Source organism: Nyctereutes procyonoides, unplaced genomic scaffold (assembly GCF_905146905.1).
Source record: "Nyctereutes procyonoides isolate TBG_1078 unplaced genomic scaffold, NYPRO_anot_genome, whole genome shotgun sequence".
Classification (NCBI taxonomy): Eukaryota; Metazoa; Chordata; class Mammalia; order Carnivora; family Canidae; genus Nyctereutes; species Nyctereutes procyonoides.
Window position 1 is genome coordinate 26,246,992 of NW_026575044.1, and position 26,684 is coordinate 26,273,675.

The 26,684-nt window shown below is 39.6% G+C and overlaps 1 protein-coding gene across 5 annotated transcripts in view; it reads left to right on the plus strand.

The window, feature by feature from the left end:
- Positions 1-26,684, plus strand: part of TPGS2 (tubulin polyglutamylase complex subunit 2) — a 69,391-nt gene that overhangs the window by 11,254 nt on the left and 31,453 nt on the right. For all 5 annotated transcript variants that reach the window (XM_055324151.1, XM_055324152.1, XM_055324153.1 and 2 more), the window contains exon 2: positions 3,998-4,077. In XM_055324151.1, coding sequence (XP_055180126.1) covers positions 3,998-4,077 — 80 coding nt within the window. The remainder of the gene's footprint in view (positions 1-3,997; positions 4,078-26,684) is intronic.

The following is a 26,684-nucleotide window of genomic DNA, read 5'->3' on the forward strand; positions in this document are numbered from 1 at the left end:
AAAGTCCAAGAGGGTGCATGCCATGCCTGAGGGCCCCACAGCCACGTGAGGGAGAAGAGGAACAGACCTGGGTCTCTGCTTTATTAGTATCCAAGGATGGGGTGGCTAGGGTTTCACAGAACCACTCTTTTTTGGTGAATGTAAAACTTAAACGTGGGAATTCAGGTGCAGGAGAGGGAAAAGCAGGGGTCAGTCAGGCCATCAAACAGTTCCCCAAGTTACTCAGGGCTTTTAAAAAGGAGAACTTCACAGATGCAGTGACCTGGTTCCTCGTTGTTTAGCTAGTAGCTGTGTCACAGACTGGCAATTTGTTTATTTAAGATGGATGTATTTGAAATGGAAGGGTTGGCAACCAAAAGCTTAATGTCCGGTACTTATATTGTGTGTCCTCCAGCAACGCTAGATACTAGACTGCCCTGTGGATGTAGTCAGATGACATCATTATGCAACCGGTGGATCATTGACAAAGAATTCTGTATTGTTCTGTCCTACAACAGTGGGTATAGTAGGCAGCTAAGACTGATTGAACCTACGCTCTATATTTGCATAGGATAGTTGCTAGAGGGCTTTGCTGAAGGACAGACATAAACTCTTAAGTAGACCCATGTTTGGAGTCAGCCTAGCTACTTGGAGTGACCTAGCCCCTCTCAACCTGAATGTCCTTTCTATAAAATGTGAATAACATTTACTATTCACTGTCTTAGCTTTGGTGGAACAATGCCACATGGAACCCTGAAGACATGGACAGCATCTTCCATCCTAACTAGTCAAGGGAGTAGCAAGGACTTAGCCCAAGTCTAACAGCTTGAAGCTCATGATGTTTGTTTGGTTTTGGGGTTTTTTTGTTTTTGTTTTTGTTTTTAAGATTTTTGTTGTTTTGAGAGAGAGACCAAGAGCACAAGCAGGGAGAGAGAGAAAAGGTGAAGCAGCCTCTCCACTGAGCATGGAGCCCAACCAACGCAGGGCTGGATCCCAGAATCCCCGGGATCATGACCTGAGAAGAAGGCACACACTTTACCGACTGAGCCACCCAGGCATTCCTTCATGGTGTTTTTCCACCATAGTACCATGGTTCCCAATATCTTAGAACATTGAACAGAAGGCAGAAAAAAAAAAATGAGTATACTTTTTTACTTTTCCAAAGCACCTTTACCTTTGCTGCTTCTGCTTCCTTTATCAGGGAAATATAATTATTGTGTCTCTGAATGCTAAGAAAGGTGAAGACTCATCTCAGGTCACACAACTAGTGAATGTATAAACCAAGATTAGAATATGTGGAATCCAGAATACTTTGCCTTCTATCTTGAGCTGTTGCTACATCTCAAGATCTGAACTTTGTGACAACTTGGAGGAAATTTTATGATGCATAGAAAGGACACTAACATGATTATAGAATCAGTGAGCCACATTGTGATATTCTGACTTATAAGAAATATATATTTGCTCACTCAGATGTCAGCTGACTCTTGAACAAAGGATTAGGGCTGCTAACTGCCCCCCACCAACAGTGCAGTAGAAAATCTGTATATGACTTTTAATTCCCCCAAAACGTAACTAATAGTCTGTTGATCAGAAATCTTACTAATGACATAAAGTTGATTAACACATTATTTTATATGTTGTATGTATTGTATTCTGTATTACCATAATGAAATAGAGAAAAAAATATTAAGAAAATTATAAGAAAAAGAAAATACATTTACAGTACTGTATTTATTGGGGAAAAAAACAGGTGTTCAAATGGACCCATGCAGTTCAAATCCATACTGTTCAAGGGTCAACTGTGTATTTTGTCTTAGTCCACAGTTCCTGGCTCACAGCTCCCAAAACCCTTGGAATTTCCCAAGTGTTGAAAGTAGTAAAGATCTTCCATTATGTTAATGAGGTGACTTTTGTAAAGCACTTAAGGATGAGGGCTGGTTGCCAGTGGTCCAACTATGTGATTAGAGGGTTGGTACTTTCAGTCCCGTCCCCTGATCTTTAGGAAAGGAAAAGGATCTGAAGGGTTAAATCAGTCCTCAGTGGTCAATGATTTCATCAGTTGTGCCTATGTAATGAAGTTCCATAAAGACCCAAAAACTTCCAGGTTGATGCTATGTTGGTGTGGGGGAGAGTGGCCTGCCTGGAGTGGGCATGGAAGCTTTGTGTCCCTTCCCACATACCTTGTTCTAAGCATCTCTTCCATCTGGCTATCCCTGTGTTATATTCTTTTATAATAAACCAGTAATCAAGTAAGTAAACTGTTTCTCTGAATTCTGTGAGCCACTCCTGCAAATTAATGGAGCCTGAGGAGGTAGTCTTAACCTCCTGATTTATAGCCAGTCAGAACTACAGGTGATAGCCTCGGCTTTTGACTAGTATCTGAAGTACAAGGAGAGGGGATCTTGAGAACCCCCAATCTGTAGCAGGTTGGTAGGAAGCACATGTGAAAACATAGACTTGTATCTGATGTCTGAAGTGGGGAGGGTAGCAGTCTTAGAGACTGAACTCATAATCTGTCCCCTTGTAGGACACCATGATATCCGAGAATTGCTTATTGGTATGGGGAAGCCTCCCCACAAAAATGTTGGAGGGATTGGGTCTAGAAACCATTTTATACATTAAACTAGATTAGAAGTCTTTGCTTTATTCTTAGAGATTTAAAAAAGTATTTTCAATACATTCCCTGTTTACAGTATTTATTTATGGTAAATAACCAAAATATTGTTCAAAATAGAGGGGCAGCCTGGGTGGCTCAGCTGTTTAGCGCCACCTTCAGCCCAGGGTGTGATCCTGGAGACCCGGGATCCAGTCCCATGTCAGGCACCCTGCATGGAGCCTCTGCCTGTGTCTCTGCCCCTCTCTCTCTCTCTGGTCTCTCATGAATAAAGAAACAAAATCTTAAAAAATCAAAAACCAAAAAAAAAAAAAAAAGAATATAATTAAGTATAAACATATGTGGCCCCAACCCTGCATGTGATGGGTTCAGATATCGGGAAGAGCAGAGATCATGGTGAACTAGAGTCATCTGAAATGGTTTCATGAAGGAGGTAGAACTTTAGCATAGCCTTGAAGTCTAGGTAGGATTTGGGTAGATGAGACACGTGGACACATTTGGGTATATATTATAATGGGAAAGGAATACAGCATAATCAAAGATGAGTATAGATTTAGTTCTGGAGGGGTGTGGCACACAGGTGGAGACAATGAGGAAGCTGAAACACCTGGAACAAAGGGTGTTTCAGTTTCCTGAGTGGAAGAAGATAAGACCAGACAGATATAGAAGGGCCTTATCCTCCAGAAATCACATGGAGAACCGAATAGATCAGATAGGAAACAAGCCTAGGTATGGAGAGGGCCCTCTGGTAGTATGCTAAGGATGGATCAAAGCACAGAGTTTGTGGCTTTAATTTGCATCTACACTTGCAGTGACCATGTCCTAAAACAGAGCGGTGTCAATGGGAATAATCTGCATAGTGTCACAGAAAAGTAGATAGGATTTATATTAGTTTGCTAGGGCTGCCATAAAATGTACCACAAACCGTGTAACTCAGAACAACAGATTTGTTCTCACAGTTTTAGAGGCCAAAAGCCCAAAACCAAAGGGTTGATAGTGTCATGCTTATTCTGAAACCTGGACGAGAAGAACCTGCCATGTCTCTTTCTAGCTTCTGGTGCTATTCCTTCTTTTTGACTATGTCATAAGTGAGAAGTTCAGTATAAAATCACTAGGAATGTTGAATCTCTGATTTTTTCCAACAACTGAAGTGCTGAGCAGTGACTGAGTGTAGGGGGTGTTACAGTGCCCTTTCTACCAGGTTGAATGTGTGGTCCTAGGGTGTGGGACTGAGTGTCTGTGAAGGACTGACCAGTTCTTCCTGTTTTTATCACAGGAATCATAAATACTGTTTGGAGGAATCTGACTGATATTCCCTAGATACTCATCAACAGCCTCTAGTATTGAAATATGTGAGAGCAGGCCCATTGCAACTCTACGGGTTCTCTTTTTCTCTTCCAGAATCTTCCCCAGGTGTGACAGAGGTGACTATCATAGAAAAACCACCTGCTGAACGTCATATGATTTCTTCATGGGAACAAGTAAGTGTTGTCCTTTTAAATCCTCCCATCCCCACAAAGAGAGGTCAACTCCAATGCCCCTAAGAAGGAAAAATTAGGGCAAGAAACCTGTTCTTACCTCTGGCCACAGCTGCCCTCCAGGTAGAGTTCACCCTTCTCTTTCTATTCAGGCCACTTAACCTTCCCTTCAATTTCATACAATTTCCTCAGCCTGGAGCATCTTCTCTGAACCCCACTATCATTGGAGGCAGTGGAACATTCAGAGTTGTACAAAAGAGAACTAAAAATCGAGCAAGAAAGGAAATATTAAATATTAATAAGCATGCTGGGCAGGATGTGCTAAGTGTTACAGAGAAGTACTAACTAGATTAATAGCTACTGTTTCCCCAACCCTCCTCTGAACTTGTATTTATTTATTCAGTACAAGTTTTAAGCTCCTAAAATGGAACCAGGCATTATACTTGGTGTTGATTCCCAGGGATTCGGTGGTAATCAAAAAACAGTTCCTTACCTCAGAATGTTACTGCCTAAGACATAGTGAAGATCATTATGAGTGTAATTACCAAGCAGATTTTTTTTCTTTGGTGAGAGGCAAACGGAGCATGATCAGGAGACCTGACCTAGTCTGGAAGTTAAGAAAGGTTTTTCCCAAAGAAGTTAGGAGGAGTTGTTAACCAGATAGAGGGATCTGGGAAGAAGGGGCTTTTAGCCTGTATGAAGGTTTTGAAATGGGAAGGATTAAATTTTCCAAGAGCATAAAGTAGGTCCCTGTGGCTGGTGAATAGGAGAGCCAAGGACGAGATTGGCAAGGATCAGCACATACAGGCTTCTTAGATGGTCAGGGGTTTGCTTTTTATTTTTTTTTAAGCATTTTTTTTGGGTGGGGGAGGTAAGGGAAAGAGAATCCTAAGTACGTGGGGCTCAATCTCCCAACCCTGAGTTCATGATTTGAGCTGAGATCAAGAGTTGGACACTTATGGGGGAATCCCTGGGTGGCTCAGCAGTTTAGCGCCTGCCTTTGGCCCAGGACGTGATTCTGGAGACCCGGGATCGAGTCCCACGTCGGGCCTCCTGCATGGAGCCTGCTTCTCCCTCTGCCTGTGTCTCTGCCTCTCGTTCTCTCTGTGTCTCTCATGAATAAATAAATCTTAAAAAAAAAAAAAAAAAGAATTGGACACTTAACTGAGCCACCCAGGCACCCCTAAGCTTTTAGTTTAATTCCAGTGAGTTAATATACAATGTTACATTAGTTTCAGGTGTATAATAACACAGTGATTAAACACTTCCATGCAGTGCCCTGTGCTCATCACAAGTATGCCTTAATCCCCATCATTTAACCTATCCTCCCTCTTCCCCTCTGGTAGCCATCAGGTTTTTTTCTCTATAATTAAGAGTGTTTCTTGATTTGTCTCTCCCCCCCTTGATCATTTTTTTTCTTAAATTCCACATATAAGTGAAATCATATGGTATTTGTCTTTCTCTGAGTTACTTCACTTAGCATGATACCCTCTAGGTCCGTCCATGTCCTTGCAAATGGAAATATTTTGTCCTTTTTTATGGCTGAGCAGTATTCCATTTTACATGTTTTATGTATATAGACAGATATGCATGCCACATCTTCTTTATCCGTTCATCTGTAGATGGACACTTGGGCTGCTTTCCATATCTTGGCTAATGTAAATAATGCTGTTATATGAACATGGGGGTGCTTGTATTCCTTTGAATTACTGTTTTTGTATTCTTTGGGTAAATACCCAATAGTGCGATTGCTGGATTAGAACTAGGCTAGCTCTAGTTTTAACTTTTCAAAGAACCTCCATACTATCTTCCACAATGGCTGTACCAGTTTGCGTTTCTACCAACAGTGCCAAGGGTTCCCTTTTCTCCATATTCTCACCAAACCGCATCACCTATGCTTCTTGTGTTGCTGATTTTAGCTATTCTGACAAGTGTAAGATGTTATATCATTGTAGTTTTGATTTGCATTTTCCTGATGCAAAGTGATGATGAGCATCTTTTCACATGTCTGTTGGACATCTGTATGTTTTTCTTGGAAAAATGTCTCTTCATGTCTTCTGCCCATTTTATAATTGTATTATTTGATTTTTGGATGTTGAGTTTTATAAGTTCTTTATATAAGTTCTTGGGATACTAACCCTTCAGATATGTCATTTGCAAATACTTTCTCCCATTCTGTAGGTTGCCTTTTAGTTTTGTTGATTGTTTCCTTTGCTGTGCAGAAGCTTTTTATTTTTATGTAGTCCCAAGAGTTTATTTTTGCTTTTATTTCTCTTGCCTCAGGAGACCTCTCTAGAAAAAAAACTTGCTTTGGCTGATATCAGAGAAGTTACTCCCAGTGTTCTTGTCCAGGATTTTGATAGTTTCATGTCTCACATTTTAGTCCTTAACCCATTTTGAATTTATTTTTGTGTATGGTATAAGAGAGTTGTCCAGTTTTTTTTTTTTGTCTTTTGCACATCTCTATCCACTTTCCTAGCACCATTTGTTGAAGAGATTTTTTTCATATTGGATATTATTTCCTGCTTTGTCAAAGATTGTCCATATACGTGTGGGTTTATTTCTGGATTTTCTATTCTGTTTTATTGATCTGTGTGTCTTTTTTATTTATTTATTTATTTTTAATTAATTTATTTATTCATGAGCGATAGAGAGAGAGGGAGAAGCAGGCTCCATGCAAGGAGCCTGATGTGGGACTCGATCCTGGGTCCCCAGGATCACACCCTGGGCTGCAGGTGGCGCTAAACCGCTGCACCACCTGGGCTGCCCTGTGTGTCTTTTTTATATGCCAGTACCATACTGTTTTGATTACTACAGCTTTGTAATAATAACTTGAAGTCCAGAGTTCTGATGCCTCCTACTTTGCTTTTTTTTTTTCTTTTTTTTCCCCCCAAAACTGCTTTGGCTATTTGGGGTCGGTGCTATACAAATTTTAGGATTGTTTGTTCTAGCTCTGTGAAAAATGCTGTTGGTATTTTGATTGAGATAACAATCTGTAGATTGCTTTGGGCATCATAGACATTTTAACAGTATTTGTTCCTCCAGTCATACGGAGGTAAGAAATATCTTCCCCATTGTCTTCAATTTCTTTCGTCAGTGTTTTTGTTTTTTTAAAAAGAGATTTATTTATGTATTTTAGAGAGAGCATGTGCAAGCAGGGGAAGGGGAAAAGGGAGAAGGAGAATCCTCAAACAGATACCCTACTGAGCACAGAGCCCTACACAGTGCTTAATCCCAGGACCTGAGATCATGACCTGGACTAAAATAAAAAATCAGATACCTAACTGAGCCACCCAGGTGTCCCTCTTTCATCAGTGTTTTATAGTTTTCAGAGCACAGGTCTTTCACCTTATTTGCTAGGTTTATTCCTAGGTTTTTTATGCAACTGGAAATGGAAAGAAAACATTCTTAATTTCTTTTTCTGCTGTTCATTAATGGTGTATAGAAATGCAACAATTCTCTACATTGATTTTGTGTCCTATGACATTACTAATTTCATGTATCAGTTCTAGCAGTTTTTGGTGGAGTGTTTCAGGTATTTTACATGGAGAGTCATGTTATCTGTATATAGTGAAAGTTTGACTTTTTCCTTACCAATCTGAGTGCCTTTTCTTTTTGTTGTCTGAGTGCTGTGGCTAGTATTTCCAGTTCTATGTTGAATAAAAGTGGGGAGAGTGGACATCCCTTTAAAAACGTATTATGCCAATATATACACCAATAAATTAGGCAATCTAGAAGAAATGGATGCATTTCTGGAAAACCACAAATTACCAAAACTGGAACAGGAAGAAATAGAAAACCTGAACAGGCCAATAACCAGGGAGGAAATTGAAGCAGTCATCAGAAACCTCCCAAGACAGAAAAGTCCAGGGCCAGATGGCTTCCCAGGGGAATTTTATCAAACGTTTAAAGAAGAAACAATACCTATTCTACTAAAGCTGTTCCGAAAGATAGAAAGGGATGGAATACTTCCAAACTCATTTTATGAGGCCAGCATCACCTTAATTCCAAAACCAGACAAAGACCCCACCAAAAAGGAGAATTAGACCAATACCCCTGATAAACACAGATGCAAAAATTCTCAACAAGATACTAGCCAATAAAAAAAAAAAAAAGATACTAGCCAATAGGGTAGCCCGGGCGGCTCAGCGGTTTAGCACCGCCTTCAGCCCAGGGTGCGATCCTGGAGACCCAGGATCGATTCCCACATCGGGCTCCCTGCATGGAGCCTGCTTCTCCCTCTGCCTGTGTCCCTGCCTCTCTCTCTCTCTCTGTCTCTCATTAATAAATAAATAAAATATTTTTTTAAAAAAAGATACTAGCCAATAGGATCCAACAGTACATTAAGAAAATTTTTCACCAGGACCAAGTGGGATTTATCCCCAGGATGCAAGACTGGTTCAACACTCGTAAAGCAATCAACATGATAGATCATATCAACAAGAGAAAAAACAAGAACCATGTGATCCTCTCAATAGATGCAGAGAAAGCATTTGACAAAATAGAGCATCCATTCCTGATCAAAACTCTTCAGAGTGTAGGGATAGAGGGAGCATTCCTCAATATCTTAAAAGCCATCTATGAAAAGCCCATGGCAAATATCATTCTCAATGGGGAAACACTGAGAGCCTTTCCTCTAAGATCAGGAACACGACAGGGATGTCCACTCTCACCACTGCTATTCAACAGTGAAGTCCTAGCCTCAGCAATCAGACAACAAAAAGAAATAAAAGGCCTTCAAATTGGCAAAGAAGAAGTCAAACTCTCCCTCTTCACAGATGACATGATGCTGTACATAGAAAACCCAAAGGCCCCACTCCAAGATTGCTAGAACTCATACAGCAGTTCGGCAGTGTGGCAGAATACAAAATCAGTGGCATTTCTATAGACTAACAATAGACTGAAGAAAGAGAAATTAAGGAATCAGTCCCATTTACAATTCCATTCAAAAGCGTAAGATACCCTAGGAATAAACCTAACCAAAGAGGTAAAGGATCTATACCCTAAAAACTACAGAACACATCTGAAAGCAATTGAGGAAGACAACAAAGAGATGGAAAAATATTCCATGCTCATGGATTGGAAGAGTTAATATTGTGAAAATGTCAGTGCTACTCAGAGCAGTTTACACATTCAGTGCAATCCCTATCAAAATACCATGGACTTTTCTTCAGAGAGTTGGAACAAATCTTAAGATTTGGGTGTAATCAGAATAGACCTCGAACAGCCAGGGAAATATTAAAAAAGAAAACCAGAGCCACAGGCATCACAATGCCGGATTTCAAATTATTACTACAAAGCTGTAAAGCTGTGATCATCAAGACAGTGTGATACTGGCACAAAAACAGACACATAGATCAATGGAATAGAATAGAGAACCCAGAAATGGGCCCTCAACTCTATGGTCAACTAATATTCGACAAAGCAGGAAAGACTATCCACTGGAAAAAGGACAGTCTTCAGTAAATGGTGCTAGGAAAATTGGACAGCCATGTGCAGAAGAATGAAACTAGACCACTCTCTTACACCATACACAAAGGTAAACTCAAAATGGATGAAAGATCTAAATGTGAGACAAGATTCCATCAAAATCCTAGAGGAGAACACAGGCAACACCCTTTTTGACCTTGGCCACAGCAACTTCTTGCAAGATACATCTATGAAGGCAAGGGAAACAAAAGCAAAAATGAACTATTGGGACTTGAATCAGGATAAAAAACTTCTGCACACAGCACAAAACTAAAAGACAACCTACAGAATGGGGGAAGATATTTGCAAATTACCTATCAGAGAAAAGGCTAGTATCCAAGATCTATAAAGAACTTATTAAACTCAACACCAAAGAAACAAACAATCCAATCATGAAATGGCCAAAAGACATGAACAGAAATCTCACAGAGGAAGACATAGACATGGCCAACAAGCACATGAGAAAATGCTCCGCATCACTTGCCATCAGGGAAATACAAATGAAAACCACAATGAGATACCACCTCACCCCAGTGAGAATGGGTAAATTAACAAGACAGCAAACAACAAATGTTGGAGAGGATGTGGAGAAAGGGGAACCCTCTTGCGCTGTTGGTGGGAATGTGAACTGGTGCAGCCACTCTGGAAAACTGTATGGAGGTTCCTTAAAGAGTTAAAAATAGATCTGCCCTATGACCAGCAAATTGGGTCCCCAATCTTTTGGGGATTTACCCCAAAGATACAGATGCCATGAAACACTGGGACACCTGCACCCCGATGTTTATAGCAGCAATGTCCACAATAGCCAAACTGTGGAAGGAGCCTCGGTGTCCATCGAAAGATGAATGGATAAAGAAGCTGTGGTCTATGTATACAATGGAATATTACTCAGCTATTAGAAACGACGAATACCCACCATTTGCTTCAACATGGATGGAACTGGAGGGTATTATGCTGAGTGAAGTAAGTCAGTCGGAGAAGGACAAACACTATATGGTTTCATTCATTCGGGGAATATAAAAATAGTGAAAGGGATTAAAGGGGAAAGGAGAGAAATGAGTGGGAAATATCAGAGAGGGTGACAGAACATGAGTGACTCCTAACTCTGGGAAACGAACAATGGGTAGTGGAAGGGGAGGTGGGTGGGAGGATGGGGTAACTGGATGACGGGCACTGAGGGGGCCACTTGACCGGATGTGCACTGGGTTGGCAAATAGAACTCCTGTAAAAAATATATATACAAAAAAAGAGCAACCCTGGTAGCTCATTGGTTTAGCACCACCTTCAGTCCAGGTTGTAATCCTGGAGACCTGGGATCAAGTCCCATGTCAGGCTCCCTGCATGGAGCCTGCTGCTCCCTCTGCCTGTGTCTCTGCCTCTCTCTCTCTCTCTCTCTCTCTCTCTCTCTCTCTCTCTCTCTCTCTGTATCTCTCATGAATAAATAAAATATTTTAAAAATATATATACAAAAAAAAAAAAGAAAAAGGATCTATTGACCATAAAAAAAAAGAGAGAGAGAGAGAGAGAGTGGACATCCTTGTCTTATTCCTGACCTTAGGGGAAAGCTCTTTTTCCCCATTAAGGATGATGCTAGCTGTGGGTTTTTCATATATCTCCTTTATTATGTAGAGGTATATTCTCTATAACCTATTTTATTGAGGATTTTTATCATGAATGGATGTTGTTGTACTTTGTCAAATGCTTTTTCTGCATCTATTAAAATAATCATATGCTTGTTATCCTTTCTTTTATTAATGTGATGTATCACATTGATTAACTTGAGAATATTGAACTACCCTTTTAGTCCTGGAGTAAATTCTACTTGATTGTGGGATTTTTTTTTTTTCAGTGTTTTGTTGGATTTGGTTTGCTAGTATTTGAGGATTTTTGCATCTATGTTCATCAGGGATATAGTTCTCTTTTTTTAGTGGTGTCTTTATCTGGTTTTGGTATCAAGATAATGCTGGCCTCATAGAATGAATTTGGAAATTTTCCTTTTCTATTTTTTGGAATAGTTTGAGAAGAATAGGAATTAACTCTTCTTTAAATGTTTGGTAGAATTCTCCTGTGAAGCTGCGTGATCCTGGACTTCTGATTTTGGGGAGTTTTTTAGCATTCAGTTTCTTTGCTTGTTATTGGTCTGTTCAGATTTTCCATTTCTCCCTCTTTCAGTTTTAGTTGTTTATGTATTCTAGGAATTTATCCATTTATTCTTGGTTGTCCATTTTGTTGGCATATAGTTTTCAATCATAATATTCTCTTATGATTATATTTCTGTGGTGTTGTTATTTCTTCTCTCTCATATAGGCTTATTTGATTTCTTTTTCTTTTTTTCCTGACAAGTCTGGCTGGAGGCTTGTCAATTTTATTGATTTTTTTTTTTTTCTCAAAGAACTGGCTCCTGGTTTCATTGATCTGTTTTATTGGTTTTTAGTTTCTGTATCATTTATTTCTGCTCTACGCTTTATCATTTCCTTCCTTCTGGTTTTAGACTTTTCCTTTGTTCTTTTCCTAGCTCCTTTGAATATAAGGATGATAGGTTGTTTATTTGAGATTTTTCTTGCTTCTTGTGGTAGGGCTGTTCTCCCTCTTAGAACCACTTTTGTTGCAACCTGGAGGTTTTGGACCATTGTGTTTTCATTTTCCTTTGTTTCCATGTACTTCTTAATTTCTTATTTGATTTCCTGGTTGACCCATTCATTGTTTAATAGCATGTTATGTAACCTCAAACTATTAAATAGCATGTTATTTAACCTCCTGATTTTTTCTTGTGGTTGACTTCTAGATTCATAGCATTGTGGTCAAAGATGTGCATGGTATGATTTTGATCTTTTTTTTTTTAAGATTTTATTATTAAGAGAAAGTGAGCACAAGTGCAGGTGGGGAGGGGCAGAGGAGAGGGAGATACGAACTCCTTGATAACAGGGAGTGTCACTATGCAGGGCTCAGTCCCAGGACCCTGAGATCATGACCTGAGACAAAGGCAGATGTTAAACCAACTGAGCCACCCAGGCGCCCCGATTTCAGTCTTCTTGAATTTGTTGAGATTTGTTTTGGGGACTAATACGTCATCTACTGTGGAGAATGTTCTATGTGCACTTGAAAAGAATGTATATTCTGCTATTTTAGAATGGAATATTCTGAATATATCTGTTAAGTCCATCTGTTCCAGTGTGTCATTCCAAGCCATTGTTTGCTTATTGATTTTCTGTTTAGATGATCTGTCCATTGATGAGAGTGAGGTGTTAAAGTCCCCATGTGTTATTGTGTTATTATTGATTAGTTCCTTTATGTTTGTTACTAACTGCTATATAGTTGAGTGTTCCTCTGTTGGATGCATAAATATTTACAATTGTTATATCTTCTTGTTGGAATGTCACCTTTATTAATATTTTAGCATCCTTCTTTGTGTCTTGTTACAGTCTTTGTTTTTTGTTTGTTTTTTTTTTAAAGATTTTATTTATTTATTCATGAGAGACACACAGAGAGAGAGGCAGAGACACAGGCAGAGGGAGAAGCAGGTTCCATGCAGGGAGCCTGACGTGGGACTCGATCCCAGGTCTCCAAAATCAGGCCCTGGGCTGAAGGCGGCACTAAACCACTGAGCCACCTGGGCTGCCCAGTCTTTGTTTTAAGGTCAGTTTTGTCCAATATAAGTATTGCTACTCTGGCTTTCTTTTGACATCCACTTCTATGATGTTTATCCATTCTCTCACTGGCAATCTGCAGATGTCTTTGGGTATAAAATGAGTTTCTTGTAGCAGCATATAGTTAGATCTTGGTTTTTTATTGTCACTCTGTCTTTTGATGGGAGCATGTAGTGCATTTACATTCAGAGTAATTATTGATAGATATGTGTTCATTGCCCTTTTATTAATTGTGGTTTTTTTCTGAAGATTTTCTTTGATCTTTTCTTCTCTGTCTTTGATGTTTTGCTGATTTTCTTTAATGATATATTTGGATTTCTTGGTCTTTATTCTTTGCATATTTACCAGTGGCTTTTTATATATGACTGCCACTGGGTTTGCATATAAACTCTTCACATACAGCAGTCTGTTTGAAGTTGATGATCATTTAAGTTTGAACCCATTCTTTTCTTCTCTCTTCCCCACATTTTTAGTATATGTCATTTTATATCTTTTTTGTGAGTTCTTTGATTTTTTTATAGCAGTATCCATTTTTACTCCTTTTGTATTTCCTACCTTCATACTATTACTTTGGTCTCTCCTTTCCACCCAGGAGGAGTTTGCTCTTTATTATGAGAGCAAAGACGAGCCATTGAAACGTTTTAAATAGGGACTGGGAAGGTCAGATCTCTGCTTTGGAAAAATCATTGTGTCTGAGGAGTAGCAAATGGATTTGACTAGGGGGCAAAAATTTACCCTGCCATTTAATGAGTGCTTATTAACACATGTCATATAATTTATTTTAGTTAATCATCATAACCCTGCAAGGTAGGTATTGATATCTCCATGTTATAGATGAGGAAACTGAGGCCCAGGGAGGTTAAAGAATTTGTCCCAGCTCACAGCTACCAAGTCACAGAGCCTGAATTTGAACTCAGAGTTACCTGCCTCTAAGGATGTGGCATGTTTGCTCTGCCAGACTGCCCTTGTAATGGAAGGCAGCTCTGTGGCAGCCTTCCTCTGGTCAGCCAGGCATCCCACAGTATGTGTGCATGTTCAGTCCCTGCCAGCGGGGCTCACCTTCCCTGGGCTGTGCCAGCAGCACTTTCTCTGGCAGTTCAGTAATTGATAGTTAAGGTTTCTCTCCAGGACCTTAGTTCAGCCAGAACTCCAGCTTCTCATGGGCTCACTTAGTCCCCACCCCCGTTTCCACTCACAGTTCATAATAGAAAAGGGAATTCTAGAACACTGTATATCTCTTATACTCTTACTGGCTGATTGGACAGAGCCTGCTTCCAGTGTAGCTATGCTAGCCTGGCCCTGTTGACATTGTTACAGCCCTATCTGATCCTTATAAGGCTTAAGTCAGCCCTTGAGGGAGAACTGCTTCAGGCCACTTTTGGGAAAGCCAGATTCTGGTGTTTTCCTGTCTGCCTGAGAGAAGGAGGTTCCTGGCTTGGAAACCTCGGTTCACAGAACCTGGATGGGAGGATAAGTGCGCAGGAAGGCCTTGTCCTGACTGGAACACCATTTAGGTTATGTCATATTATGTTACTTATTTAATGAAGTAATTTCTGAGGCATATTCTTCCTTATGTCTTATACCAGATATTCCCCCAGAACTCTCTAAGATGACTTTATTCATTTGTCCTAGTTGAACTTACACTGTAGTGTATTCATTTGGAGCATGCCTTCCATGGCTGCTGTTTAGGGCTGGAGTGTTTTGCCTCTGATCTCATTTAGATCTAACCTGCCTCCTGAACAATGCATCTTTATTGGGTTCTCTTCAGCTTAGACTGACATTTAGGAGGATGTAGTTATAGAGCTGGACAAATCGCCATGGGAGATCTGAAAGAAGTAAAGGGTAAGTATGAGAGAAAGGGATTTTTAGCTAACTGAAACAGTTAATGGAACATTTTCTTTAGACGTACTCAGTTGGGGGAATTTCTGTGGAAGCATCTAGAATAATACAAATTGATTTGGAATTTTCCATCGAGTCCTTTACTTGCAATATCCTAGACTTAATTAAAGTATAAACAGCATTAGGATCAGTAACATGGAAATTATTTGTGCAGTTCCTTGGCTGAACTTTTTGAAGGCCTGTGGGATACTTAAAAGCTAATGTGTGGATGCAGACAATAGAGTTTGGGGTGTGTACTTTTTGTTCTAAGACTCAGTCTTTAACACTTTTTTTTTCTAAATATGCTGGACAAAACATGGTCAGTACAGAAAACATGGAAAATACAGAAAAGGAAAAAAAATGAAAAGTCCTCTTGGAAGGACTTTACCTCTTAGAGGTAATCACTGTTAGTATACTTTTAGTTTTGTGGTGGATGGATGGTGAGCAATTAGTAGTGTGGTCTAGGGACCACCCCCACAAAGAGTCCATAAATGGAAAGTGGTCCATGGACTTCTTGAAATGTATGTCAAATTTACTAATATATACCTTTTTCTACAGAGTTATTTCTTCCAATTTTGAAAGGGATTCATAACCCTAAGAAGCTTAACAGCAGGTTTTTATAATAACTTATTTTTTTAACTGAAGCATAGTTGATGCTCAATGTACATTAGTTTCAGGTGTACAATGTAGTGACAAGCTTATACATGCTGTGCTCACCACACGTGTAGCTACCATCTGTTACCATCCAATGTCTTTTACAGTACCATTGACAGTATTCCCTATGCTGTGACTTTTATCCCTGTGATTTATACATTCTATACTTCTGGAAGCCTGTACGTCCCCTTCCCCTTAACCACTTTTGCCTATCCCCTGCCCCCCCAGCAACCATCAGTTTGTTCTTTGCATTTTTGGGTCTGTTTCTACTTTTTCTTTGCTTGTTTTGGTTTTTAGATTCCCCATATAAGTGTAATGTATGATATTTATCCTTCTCTGACTTATTTCACTTGGCATAATACCCTCTAGGTCCATGCATGTTGTTGTAAATGGCAAGATTGCATCCTTTTTTTCATTCTTTTTTATGGCTGGGTAGTATTCTGTTGTACCATGTATATTACATTTTCTTTATTCATCTTGGCTTCTATATCTTGATATTTTAAAAATGCTACAACAAAAACAGGGATAATCTATAACTTCTTGAATTCGTGTTTTCATTTTTGGAGAGGTAAATACCCAGTTCTGGAATTACTGGATCATGAGGTAGTTCTATTTTTAATTTTTTGAGAAATCTCTATACTGTTTTCCACAGTGGCTGCACCAGTTTACATTTCTACCAACAGTGCACCAAGAGTTCCTTTTCCCCACATCCTCACTAATATTTGTATCTTGTCTTTTTGATTCAAGCTATTCTGATAGGTGTGCAGTGATATCTCATCATGGTTTTGATTTGCATTCCTCTGATGTTAAATGATGTTGAGCATCTTTTCATTTGTCTGTTGGCCATATGTATGTCTTTGGAAAAACGTCTGTCCAGGTTCTTTGCCCATTTTTTAATTGGATTATTTGAGGTTTTTTGGTGTTGAGTTGTATAATTACTTTATACATTTTGGATATTAACCCCTTGTTTGATATAACATTTGTGAATATGTTCTTCCATTCCGTAGGTTGCCTTTTCATTTTGTAGATGGTTTCCTTTGCTATGAAAAAACTTTGTGTTGTTGTAGTCTTTTTTTTTTTTTATAAAGACTTTATTCATAGAGACACACAGAGAGAGGGGCAGAGACACAGTCAGAGGGAGAAGCGGGCTTCATGCAGGGAGCCCGACGCGGGACTCGATCCTGGGACTCCAGGATCACGCCCCAGGCTGCAGGCAGCGCTAAACCACTGGGCCACTGGGGCTGCTCTGTTGTTGTAGTCTTAATAGTTTATTTTTGCTTCTGTTTCCTTGCCTGAGGAGACCTATCTATAAATGCAACAAGTTTTTCATTCAAAATAGAGGTTAAGACTTCCTGTGTTATTTGTTGGTGCCTACTTTTGTCATTTAAGTAGTGAAGGGCAGAAGCTTTAAGCTGATCTGAAACTCCCTCACCCCACTTATTTACCCAAGTGGTTGCTGAAGAGCCTGTTTCCGCAGAAGCAGGCTTGGCAGGGCCCCCTGACTTGTGCCTGCCCTAGAAAGTGCCTATACCAGAGGAACTGGAGGGTCCCCAGGGGCTGATGATTCCCATTTCTCTAAGGGACTGACCCTAGGGACTTACCTGCTTAGAGACACCCCACCCAGTGCCCCATTGTCATGTGGTCACCTGCTGTCCCTAGCTGCACAAATATACCAGGGTGATACAGGCCCTCCATGAAGAGGCCTACTGCTGCCCTGCCCCTTTGGGTAAATGCAGCCATCAGGGAAGCCCAATGAGATAAGATATAATAATAAGGCTGTGCAGGCACTGATGTGAGGAAAATAGGTTGGAGTAGGTTATGGCAGCTCTAGGCCCTTGGCTGGATAACACACCTTCTCTGGGTCTCATGTTCATCATCTATAAAAGAAATGGTTTGAAATAGTGTTATTGAAGGGACTCATTTAGCTCTAATGTTTTGTGATTCTTTGGTGAAAATGCAGGAAGAAAGGCTGAAAACTAAAACTTTAAATGACCATATACCTGCTGCTCTCTCCTCGGATTAGAGGAATAAGGGAACCACCTCTTTCCATTTTTATATCTTTCACCTGTTTTTGTTCCTTAAAAAGCACTTTGATTCTGCCTGGTTTGTGTAGTTGTATGGTTCATGTGCACCGTGCCTGTTCCCTGCCTTTTGTGATGATGGTAGTTAGTAAGACCTAATGTCTGTACTGAGCTTTTCATCTCTCGGGCACCATGAGAGCATCTGCGTCCTCATACTCGCAGCATCCTGGTGGCAGGAGAGTTCTATGTTTAAGTATTTCAGTGACATTGCATAGTTGCAGAGTGCTTTACAATTCTTGATTGGTTAGACTTTCCGATCCCCAGATAAAAATTCAGTTTACTGACGGTGTAACTGTGGCCCACAGAGACCAAATGATTTGGCAGGATCTCTCCCCTTTTTGTGGGCTCGCTTTTTCGACAGTCTACAGAGAGTAGGCTCTGAACCTTCTTGCAGATCTGTCCCTCACATGCCCTGCTATGAATCTGTTGTAAGCATCCCTAGTGGGAAGGTGCAGCCTGTGACAGCTTGTCACCAGGGAGCCCCTCACCTCATGCTCCTGCTTTGATCTGGGAGCCCTTCTGTGTTCTCCACGGGTTAGTCCCTCCCTCTGCAGTGCTTGCTTCTTCCTGCTACACTGCCAGCTGTGTCCTCTTTAAAATTAAAAACAAAACCTGTAACCTTGTGTCTTCCTTTAGCTACTTGGCCATTTGTTCCTTTGTTTGCACTGACAAGCATCTAGAAAAATGGTCTAAATCAGGGGTCAGCACCCCTTTTTAATGTTTTACTTTTTTAAGGATCAGTTAGTAAATATTTTAGGTTCTGAGCTGTATTTTGCCTCAACCAGTGATCTCTGCCATGGTAGCACTAAAACAGCCATGGGGGGAGCACTGAAATGCACAGGTGTAACTGGGTCCCCATAAAACATTTACAAAAACAGGTGGCAGGGTGGAGATATTCAGGGGGCCACAGTTTGCTGACCCCCAGTCTGAAACACCAACCCCTTCCTGCACTTCCCAATTAGTCTTCATCCTTCCATAGCCTCTCTTTTCCTCCACCATCATTCCGGGGACACCACTCTCACAAATCACCAGGGACTCCTTCATTGCTAAATCCATCTTCCTCTCATGTGGCTTCACATGACCTGCTCCATTTCTCTCCACCACTCCCTTCTCTGTCCAGCTCTCTCCTTGGAGTCTGTGGCCCCACCGTCTACCCCCATATCTCCACAATACTTACCTATTACATATTTGTCTCTGTAGAAATTAGAAATGTGTTTAGCTCAAGGAAATATATTAAACTAAGAATAGCTTAAACAAATAGGAATTAATATTTCTTGCATAACAAGACCTGAGGCAGACAGTTGCAGTAGGTTCATCAGCCCAAACATGTTAAGCCCATAATCACTAATTCTTTCAGTTTTGTCCCTAAGGGGCCAAATGATTGCTGCAGTCCCACCTGTCACCTTTAAGCTCAGGGCAGGAAGAAGAAATAAGGAAGGTTCTAACCATGTGTGTTGCCTTTTAACAGGAGAGCCAAAGTTATTCTAGAACCCCCTTTGTTGGACTTGAGTTTACACTTTAATGTCCTGCACTAGTTGCAGAGGAGAGCCTAAAAACAAGTATTGAACTGGGCACATGATCATCTCGGACAAAATTGGGGTTCTGTCAAGGAGGAATATGGATTTAAATAAGTAATCTGTGTATCTGCCACAGCTTCCTCTCTACCTTGCCCCATTCCTTTCCATTCTTAGTGCCCAACATAGTATTTGTTCCATACCTCCTTTAATAGGTTTTTTTTTAACTTTTACTAAATGAGTGAATTAGATAAAATACAAAGGTCAGAAAGAATATAGAATTTTCCCTAGGTGACTCACCTTCTTTTCCATAAGCATTCTTTAATTTCAACCCCAAGAATCAGGCAACGTAGCCAGTGTCTCTGAAGCAAGGAGGCCACAGGGGCAAGAGTTCCCCTCGGGTTGTAGAAGCCTGGTGACTAGTTAAGCTGACAGCATTGCTGTTGGCAGGCTGTGTTGGGTGATGTCTGCCATATATAGAGTTTCAGCAAGACATTGGTGTTCCAGGCCAATATTTATATATTTTTTGTTGTGCATTTTAAGAGGAAGCCTTGGTGGTTATATGCAGAAAGGATTTTGGGGAGAGTATGTTGCCTCTCCTCTGAGTCTTAAGCAACTCAGACCCAAACTTTCATGTGCCACCCACCAAGACAGAAGGTTCCAGTTAACTAGCCCTTCCCCGTCTCTTTAGGTGAGCATTTGAGGATATATTTGCAAGTTTTCCCAGATGTCTTGCCCTATACCTGTACAGCCCATCGAGGTTTCCTTTTATTCCATGGGACAGGACACCCTCCCTGAGAAGAGTTTTGATAGAGCAGTTATCCTCATCGCCTCAGTTTCCAGTTAGAATTTAGTGTGAGGGGTGTCTTGGGCAACTATTCTTCTACTGTGCTTGTCAGCAGGTGTACGGAAAGCCTGCCTAGCATGGACAAGCACTTAAAGAACCATTAGTTTCTGTGCCCTAGCTCCCTTGCCTGCCTGCTCTTGTATCTGCTGCCCTGCCCACTTCCCCCATACAGTGAACTCTGAGAGGGAGGGACCAGTGGGATACAGGATTCCTACAGTAGAGAAGATGAACATGAGGAGGGGGACCGCGCTTAGCCATTCCCTCCAGGCTTAGGCAGTCCTCAGGAAGGTTTCTGGAAATAAAGCTGATAGCTTCCAAAATATCAGAGTGGCTCAAGTCCTTCATTTGATGAACTAGTAATACCACTTTTGGTGGCCTCTTCCTAGTGTAACTTAAAGAAGTTATTGTAGGTAGCCTCCTTGGAAGAAGAAAAAAAATGAAAATTGGAAACTGCAGAATCAGTAGTGGGCTACAGAGATTGCAGTACCATGTTGATGCCACTTTATTATTTCAGACACTGGTAACAGTGAGATTCTCTCTTGACTTTCTCCCCAAATACTCCTTCCATTCCTGATACCCCCTCATTCATCCTCCTCCTGTGTGCCCCACAAAATAAAGACAGCATGAACCTGGTGGGGAGAAGCCCTCTGAAGTTGCCAGATTGTTACCTACAGAAGAGCAGTCTTTTTCCAGATTGGGAAGGAGAGAAATTAAAATGTCAGTAGCTCTGAGTTGCTGGCCAGGGTAAAGGAGTCACCCAAAGCCCCACTCTGAAGAAGGGACAGATGTACTGCAGGACCAGCCACAGTCTGGGATGCCTGGTGGTGAGATCTGCAGCAAGGAAGCAGCAGAGCCAGGGCCCATGGTGATGTATGTAATACTGACAGTGCAGGCTTAAGATTTTCATGAACTTGATCTACTTGAAATTTTGTATGTTTATATTAGTATTTCAGTGTATTAAAATTTGATTTCACTGATTTTTGTTGTTTATGAATCCTGAATAATTTTTTCAGTGATAGTATAAAATAATACAAGAATTTCTTCCCTTACTGAAATAAACAATAAATATCATATTTATTATGAATATTATAATATATTATAATTATAATATTATATATATTAATATATATATAATATATATTAACACAGAGAGGCATTAGCTGGAGACTAATATTAATTATTAATATAATTATATTAATATATATTGATATATAATGTATATATAATATTTATTATATATAATATAATCCTTACTACTGAAATTCTCCAGCCTAATTTAAAGATGAACAATGAATGCTACCTTAGCCCTTCTCAGCTGGGATTTCCTGGAATCCAGGTTAGAAAGTCTGGTAGACAGTAGTTTCCACATCTCCACCACTAGATGGCACTAGTGACCAAAATCTGAGTAGATCCTGGACTTTGGTGGGGACAAGAAGGAAGGAGAATTTTGTCAGAACACTAACAGGCGTCCCTTGCTAGGGTTCTGGGAATGGGAGAACAGCATCTGTGTACACACTTTTCCTCTCTGAAGGGCACATAGGATGTGCCATTCATGAGGCACTAAGCCCTAAACTCCAGAGAGCTAAGTAGGAAAATAAGTAAGTTAGCCAAGGAGTCAGAGAATCCCTTAGGTTACACATCTGTGAGATTGGGAACTAGATGGCAAAAGATCAAACAAAACTGATCACAATGCATATTTTCTTTCATAGATCAGGAAAATTAAAAACCCATTTCATTAAAATGACAGCTGTTGTGCATACAGTAATTTAAAAACACTGCTTAAAATCATCTGCAAGGTGGAAGTTTGCTTCTCACCTATAGTTCTTGAAGATACTGTTCTAAAATCTTAATTACCTGCCAAGCTTCCACCTCCTCCTGTCTCCAGTGGTTTTTAGATTGTCTTAGAGATTATTCTTGAATCTGGATTCACATGGTTTAAGTGGCATTCAAGGTCACTCAGCTAGTGGCAGAATTGGAAAGTAAACGCAGATTGTCCTGCTAGGCTCTAACTCGCCCATGCACTGGCAGCCTAGAACTGACCAGCAGTGTGACCTAGAGCAGTGTCAGTATCTCATCTCAAGGGGTCCGATAAGCCAAGAGTTTTGAATGGAGTTACTATTATGTTGCCCTTCTGTCTGTATAGCCCTGACAAGAAGGATCCAGGAAAGGAAGTGAAGAACTCGTCTTTCTGTACACTCCAGGGGCTTGATGGGCTAGAGAAGACTGATCAGGCATGTGCACTGATGTGAGTTATGTAGAATTTAGGGCATGCTCCTAGGGCTTCCTGAAAGGATGCTAAGCTGTTCCTTTATTCTTTCCACCCAGATTAGATAATTTGCTATCCATATGAAATACTTGTTCATGTCCTGTTGTACATTTTTACTTCCTAAAACCTTTCAGAACTCTTAGGCTCATTACATTAAATGCTCGAGAAGTATATGCTCTTCACTTTGAAGATGTTCTTATTTATCCAATACTTTATTTCAAAAAGTAATTTGTGAGCATGGGTCTGGAATTTATGGCAGTAATTATTTTCTTCCACTATCATCAGAAGTTTGCCTAGATTCTCCCCTCAGACATTGTTCCCCTAAGCCGCCACATCCTCAGCTGCTTCCTTAGCCCTTTCTCCAGCTAACGCCTCTCTGCTGAGCCATTGTCAACTGCAGGGCAGACGCATACTCGGCCTTATCTGGTGAGGCAAAAAAAAGATCCAGCTGGAGATTTTCCTACGGACTGTGCCTCCTCTAATGGAGTTGTTTTTATTTTAAATGTTACTGAGATATAATTGACGTAAATTGTATTAGTTTTAGATGTATAACATTTGATATATCTATATATAATGATTTCCACCATATATTTACTTAACATTCATCACCACACATAATTTTAAGTTTTATTTTTCTTATAATGGGAACTTTTAAGATTTACTTGCCTAGCAACTTTCAAATACACAGTACAGGGATCCCTGGGTGGCGCAGCGGTTTAGCGCCTGCCTTTGGCCCAGGGCGCGATCCTGGAGACCCGGGATCGAATCCCACGTCAGGCTCCCGGTGCATGGAGCCTGCTTCTCCCTCTGCCTGTGTCTCTGCCTCTCTCTCTCTATCTGTGTGATTGTCATAAATAAATAAAAATAAATAAATAAAAAATATTCAAATACACAGTACAATATTTTCAACTACAGTGACCTTGCTGTATTTTAGATCTCAACTTACTTAGAACTAGAAATTTATACTTTTTGACCGATTTTTGCCCATTCCTCACCCCCGCCTCTGACAGTCACCAATTTATCCTTTGTAGCTATGTGCTTGTTTGTTTAGATTCCACTTTGAAGTGAAATCATATAGTATTTATCTGACTTGTTTCACTTAGCATAATGGCCTAGAGATCCATCCATGTTGTCACAAATAGCAAGATTTCATTCTTTTTTGTGGCTGAATAATATTCCACGGTGTGTGTGTTGTATATGTGTGTAGACCATACTTTCTTCGTTTATTCAGCCATTAGTGGACACAGGTTTTTTTCCCTATCTTGGCTTTTGTAAATAGTGCTGCACTGAAACAGAGATGCATAGATCTTCTTGAATTAGTGTTTATATTTTCTTTAAATAAATACCCAGAAGTGGAATTGCTGCATCATATAGTAGTTCCTATTTTTAATTTTTTGAGGAACCTCTGTACTGTTTTCCGTAGTGACTGTACCAATTCATATTCCCACCAGAAGTGAGTAAGGATCTCTTTTTCCCTGCGTCCTCACCAGCACTCGTCGTTTTGATAATAGTCAAAACAGGTGTGAGGTGGTGATACCTCATTGTGGTTTTGATTTCCATATCCCTGACAAATAGTGCTGTTGAACACCTTTTCATATACTTGTTGCCATTTGTATGTCTTATTTGGGAAAATGTCTATTTAGTTCCTCAATTTGTTTGTAAATTAGATTGTTTTTTCTATTGAGTTTTATGAGTTCTTTATATATTTTAGATATTGACCCCATATCAGGTAAATGATTTGCAAATATTTTCTGCCATTCACTAGGTTACTTTTTCACTGTGTTGATGGTTTCCTTTGGTGGTACATAACAAGTGATGTGATATATCCCACTTGTTTATCTTTGTTTTTATTGCCTTTGCTTCTGGTGCCAAAAAGAAAAACATTCCCAACACCAATGTTAAGTTTACCCCATATGGTTTGTTCTAGGAGTTTTATGGTTTCAGATCTTATATTCAACTCTTTAATCCATTTTGAGTTGATTATTGTGTATGGTGTCAGGTTGTGGACAAATTTAGTTCTTTTACTTGTGGCTTTCCAGTTTTCCTAACACCATTTCTTGAAGAAACTATCTTTTCTGCATTGCATTTTCTTGGCTCCTTTGTCAGAAATTAATTGACCATGGATGTGTGGGTTTATTTCTGGGCTCTCCCAATCTATGTGTTTGCTTTTATGCCAGTACCACTCAGTTTTAATTATAATAGCTTTGTAATACAGTTTGAGATTAAAAAAAAAAACTGTAATGCCTTTAGCTTTGTTCTTTTTTCTCAAGGTTGCTTTGGCTTTTTGGGTTTTCTGTGAATCCATACAGACTTTAGGGCTGTTTTTTTTTTTCTATTTCTGTGAAAAACACCATTGTCATTTTGATAGGGATTGTATCCCTTTTCTTCCAATCCATGAATATTGTGTCTTCATATATATTGCATTTTTCTTCTGTTTCTTTCATTGGTGTCTTAGAATTTTCAGTGTATATAGGTCTTTCACCTCCTTCATTAAATTTATCCCTAGGTATTTTATTCTTTTTGATATAGCTGTAAATGACACTGTTTTCTTAATTTCTCTTTCTGATAGTTATTAGTGTATAGAAATGTAGTTGATTTCCATATGTTGATTTTGTATCCTGCAATTTTATTGGTTTGGGGTATTAGTTCTAATAGTTTTTTTTGTGGGGTCTTTAGAGTTTTCTCTAAATAATAGGTCATCTGCAGATAGAGACTTTTATTTCTTCCTTTCTGATTTGGATGCCTTACATTGCTATTTCTTGCCTGATTTTTCTGGCCTTGGCTTCCAGGACTCTACCAAGAGTGGGCATCATTGCCTTGTTCTTGATCTTAAAGGAAAAGCTTTAGCTTCTCACCCAGTATGATGTTTGTTGTGGGTTTGTCACATACAGCCTTTATTATATTGAGGTATGTTCTCAACCCACTTTGTAGAAAGTTTTTGTCATGAATGTATTGAATTTTGTCAAATGCCTTTTCTGATTCTACTGAGATAATCATGTGGTTTTTATACTTCATTTTGGTAATGTGGTGTTTCACGTTGATTTCTCAATGTTGAACCATCCTTGCATCTCTGAAATAATCCCACTTGATCAGGGTGTATGATCTTTTTTTTATATGTTTTTGGTTTTGGTTTGCTGATACTTTGTTGAGTATATTTTTGCATCTATGTTCATCAGGGCTATTGGCCTGTAATTTTCTTATAGTGCCTGTGTTAGTTTTGGTTCAAGGTAATGCCAGCCTCGTAAAATGAGGTTGGAAGTGTTTCTTCCTCATATATTTTGGATGTGTTTGAGACAAATATTTTAATAATTATGTTTTTATTTTATTAAAATTATTTTTTATTTTATTAAAATAAAAATATTTTATTTTTTAATAATTATTTAAATGTTTGGTAGAATTCAATTATGAATTATACGTAACAGCCATCTGGTCCTTGATTTTTGTTTGGAGGCTTTTAATTACAGATTCAGTGTTCTTACTAGTAATTTACCTGTTCAGATTTTCTACTCATGATTCAGTCTTAGGAGATAGAATATTTCTACGAATTTTCCTGTTCTAGGTTTTCCAGTTTCTTTGGTATATAGTTACTTGAACTAGTTTTTCTCTTTTATTTTTATTTTTTAAAGATTTTATTTATTCATTCATGAGAGACACAGAGAGACAGAGACCTAGGCAGAAAGAGAAGCAGACTCCCTGGGGGAAGCCGGATGCCAGGACTTGATCCCAAGACCCCGGGATCACAACCTGAATCAAAGTCAGACACTCAACCACCGAGCCACCCAAGCATCCCTACATTGGTTTTTCTCATTCTCTGTATTTCTGTGGTATCTCTTGTAATGTCTTCCTTTTCATTTCCTTTTTTTTTTTTTTTAAGATTTTATTTATTTATCCATAAGAGACACAGAGAGAGAGGCAGAGGGAGAAGCAGGCTCCATGCAGGGAGCCCGACGTGGGACTCGATCCTGGGTATTCAGGACCAGGCCCTGGACTGAAGGCAGCGCTAAAACACTGAGCCACCCAGGCTGCCCCTTCCTTTTCATTTCCGATTTGAGTCCTCTTTTTGTCTTGGGGATTCTAGCTAAAGGCTTATCTTTTTCTTTGTTTTTTAACTCTTAGTTTCACTGATGTTTTATCTTGTTAGTCTTTATTTTTGCTCTAATCTGTGGTATTTCCTTCTTTCTCTTTAGTTTGTTCTTTTTCTAGTTCCTTGAGATGTAAAGTTAGATTGCTTATTTGAGGTTTTTCTGATTTCTT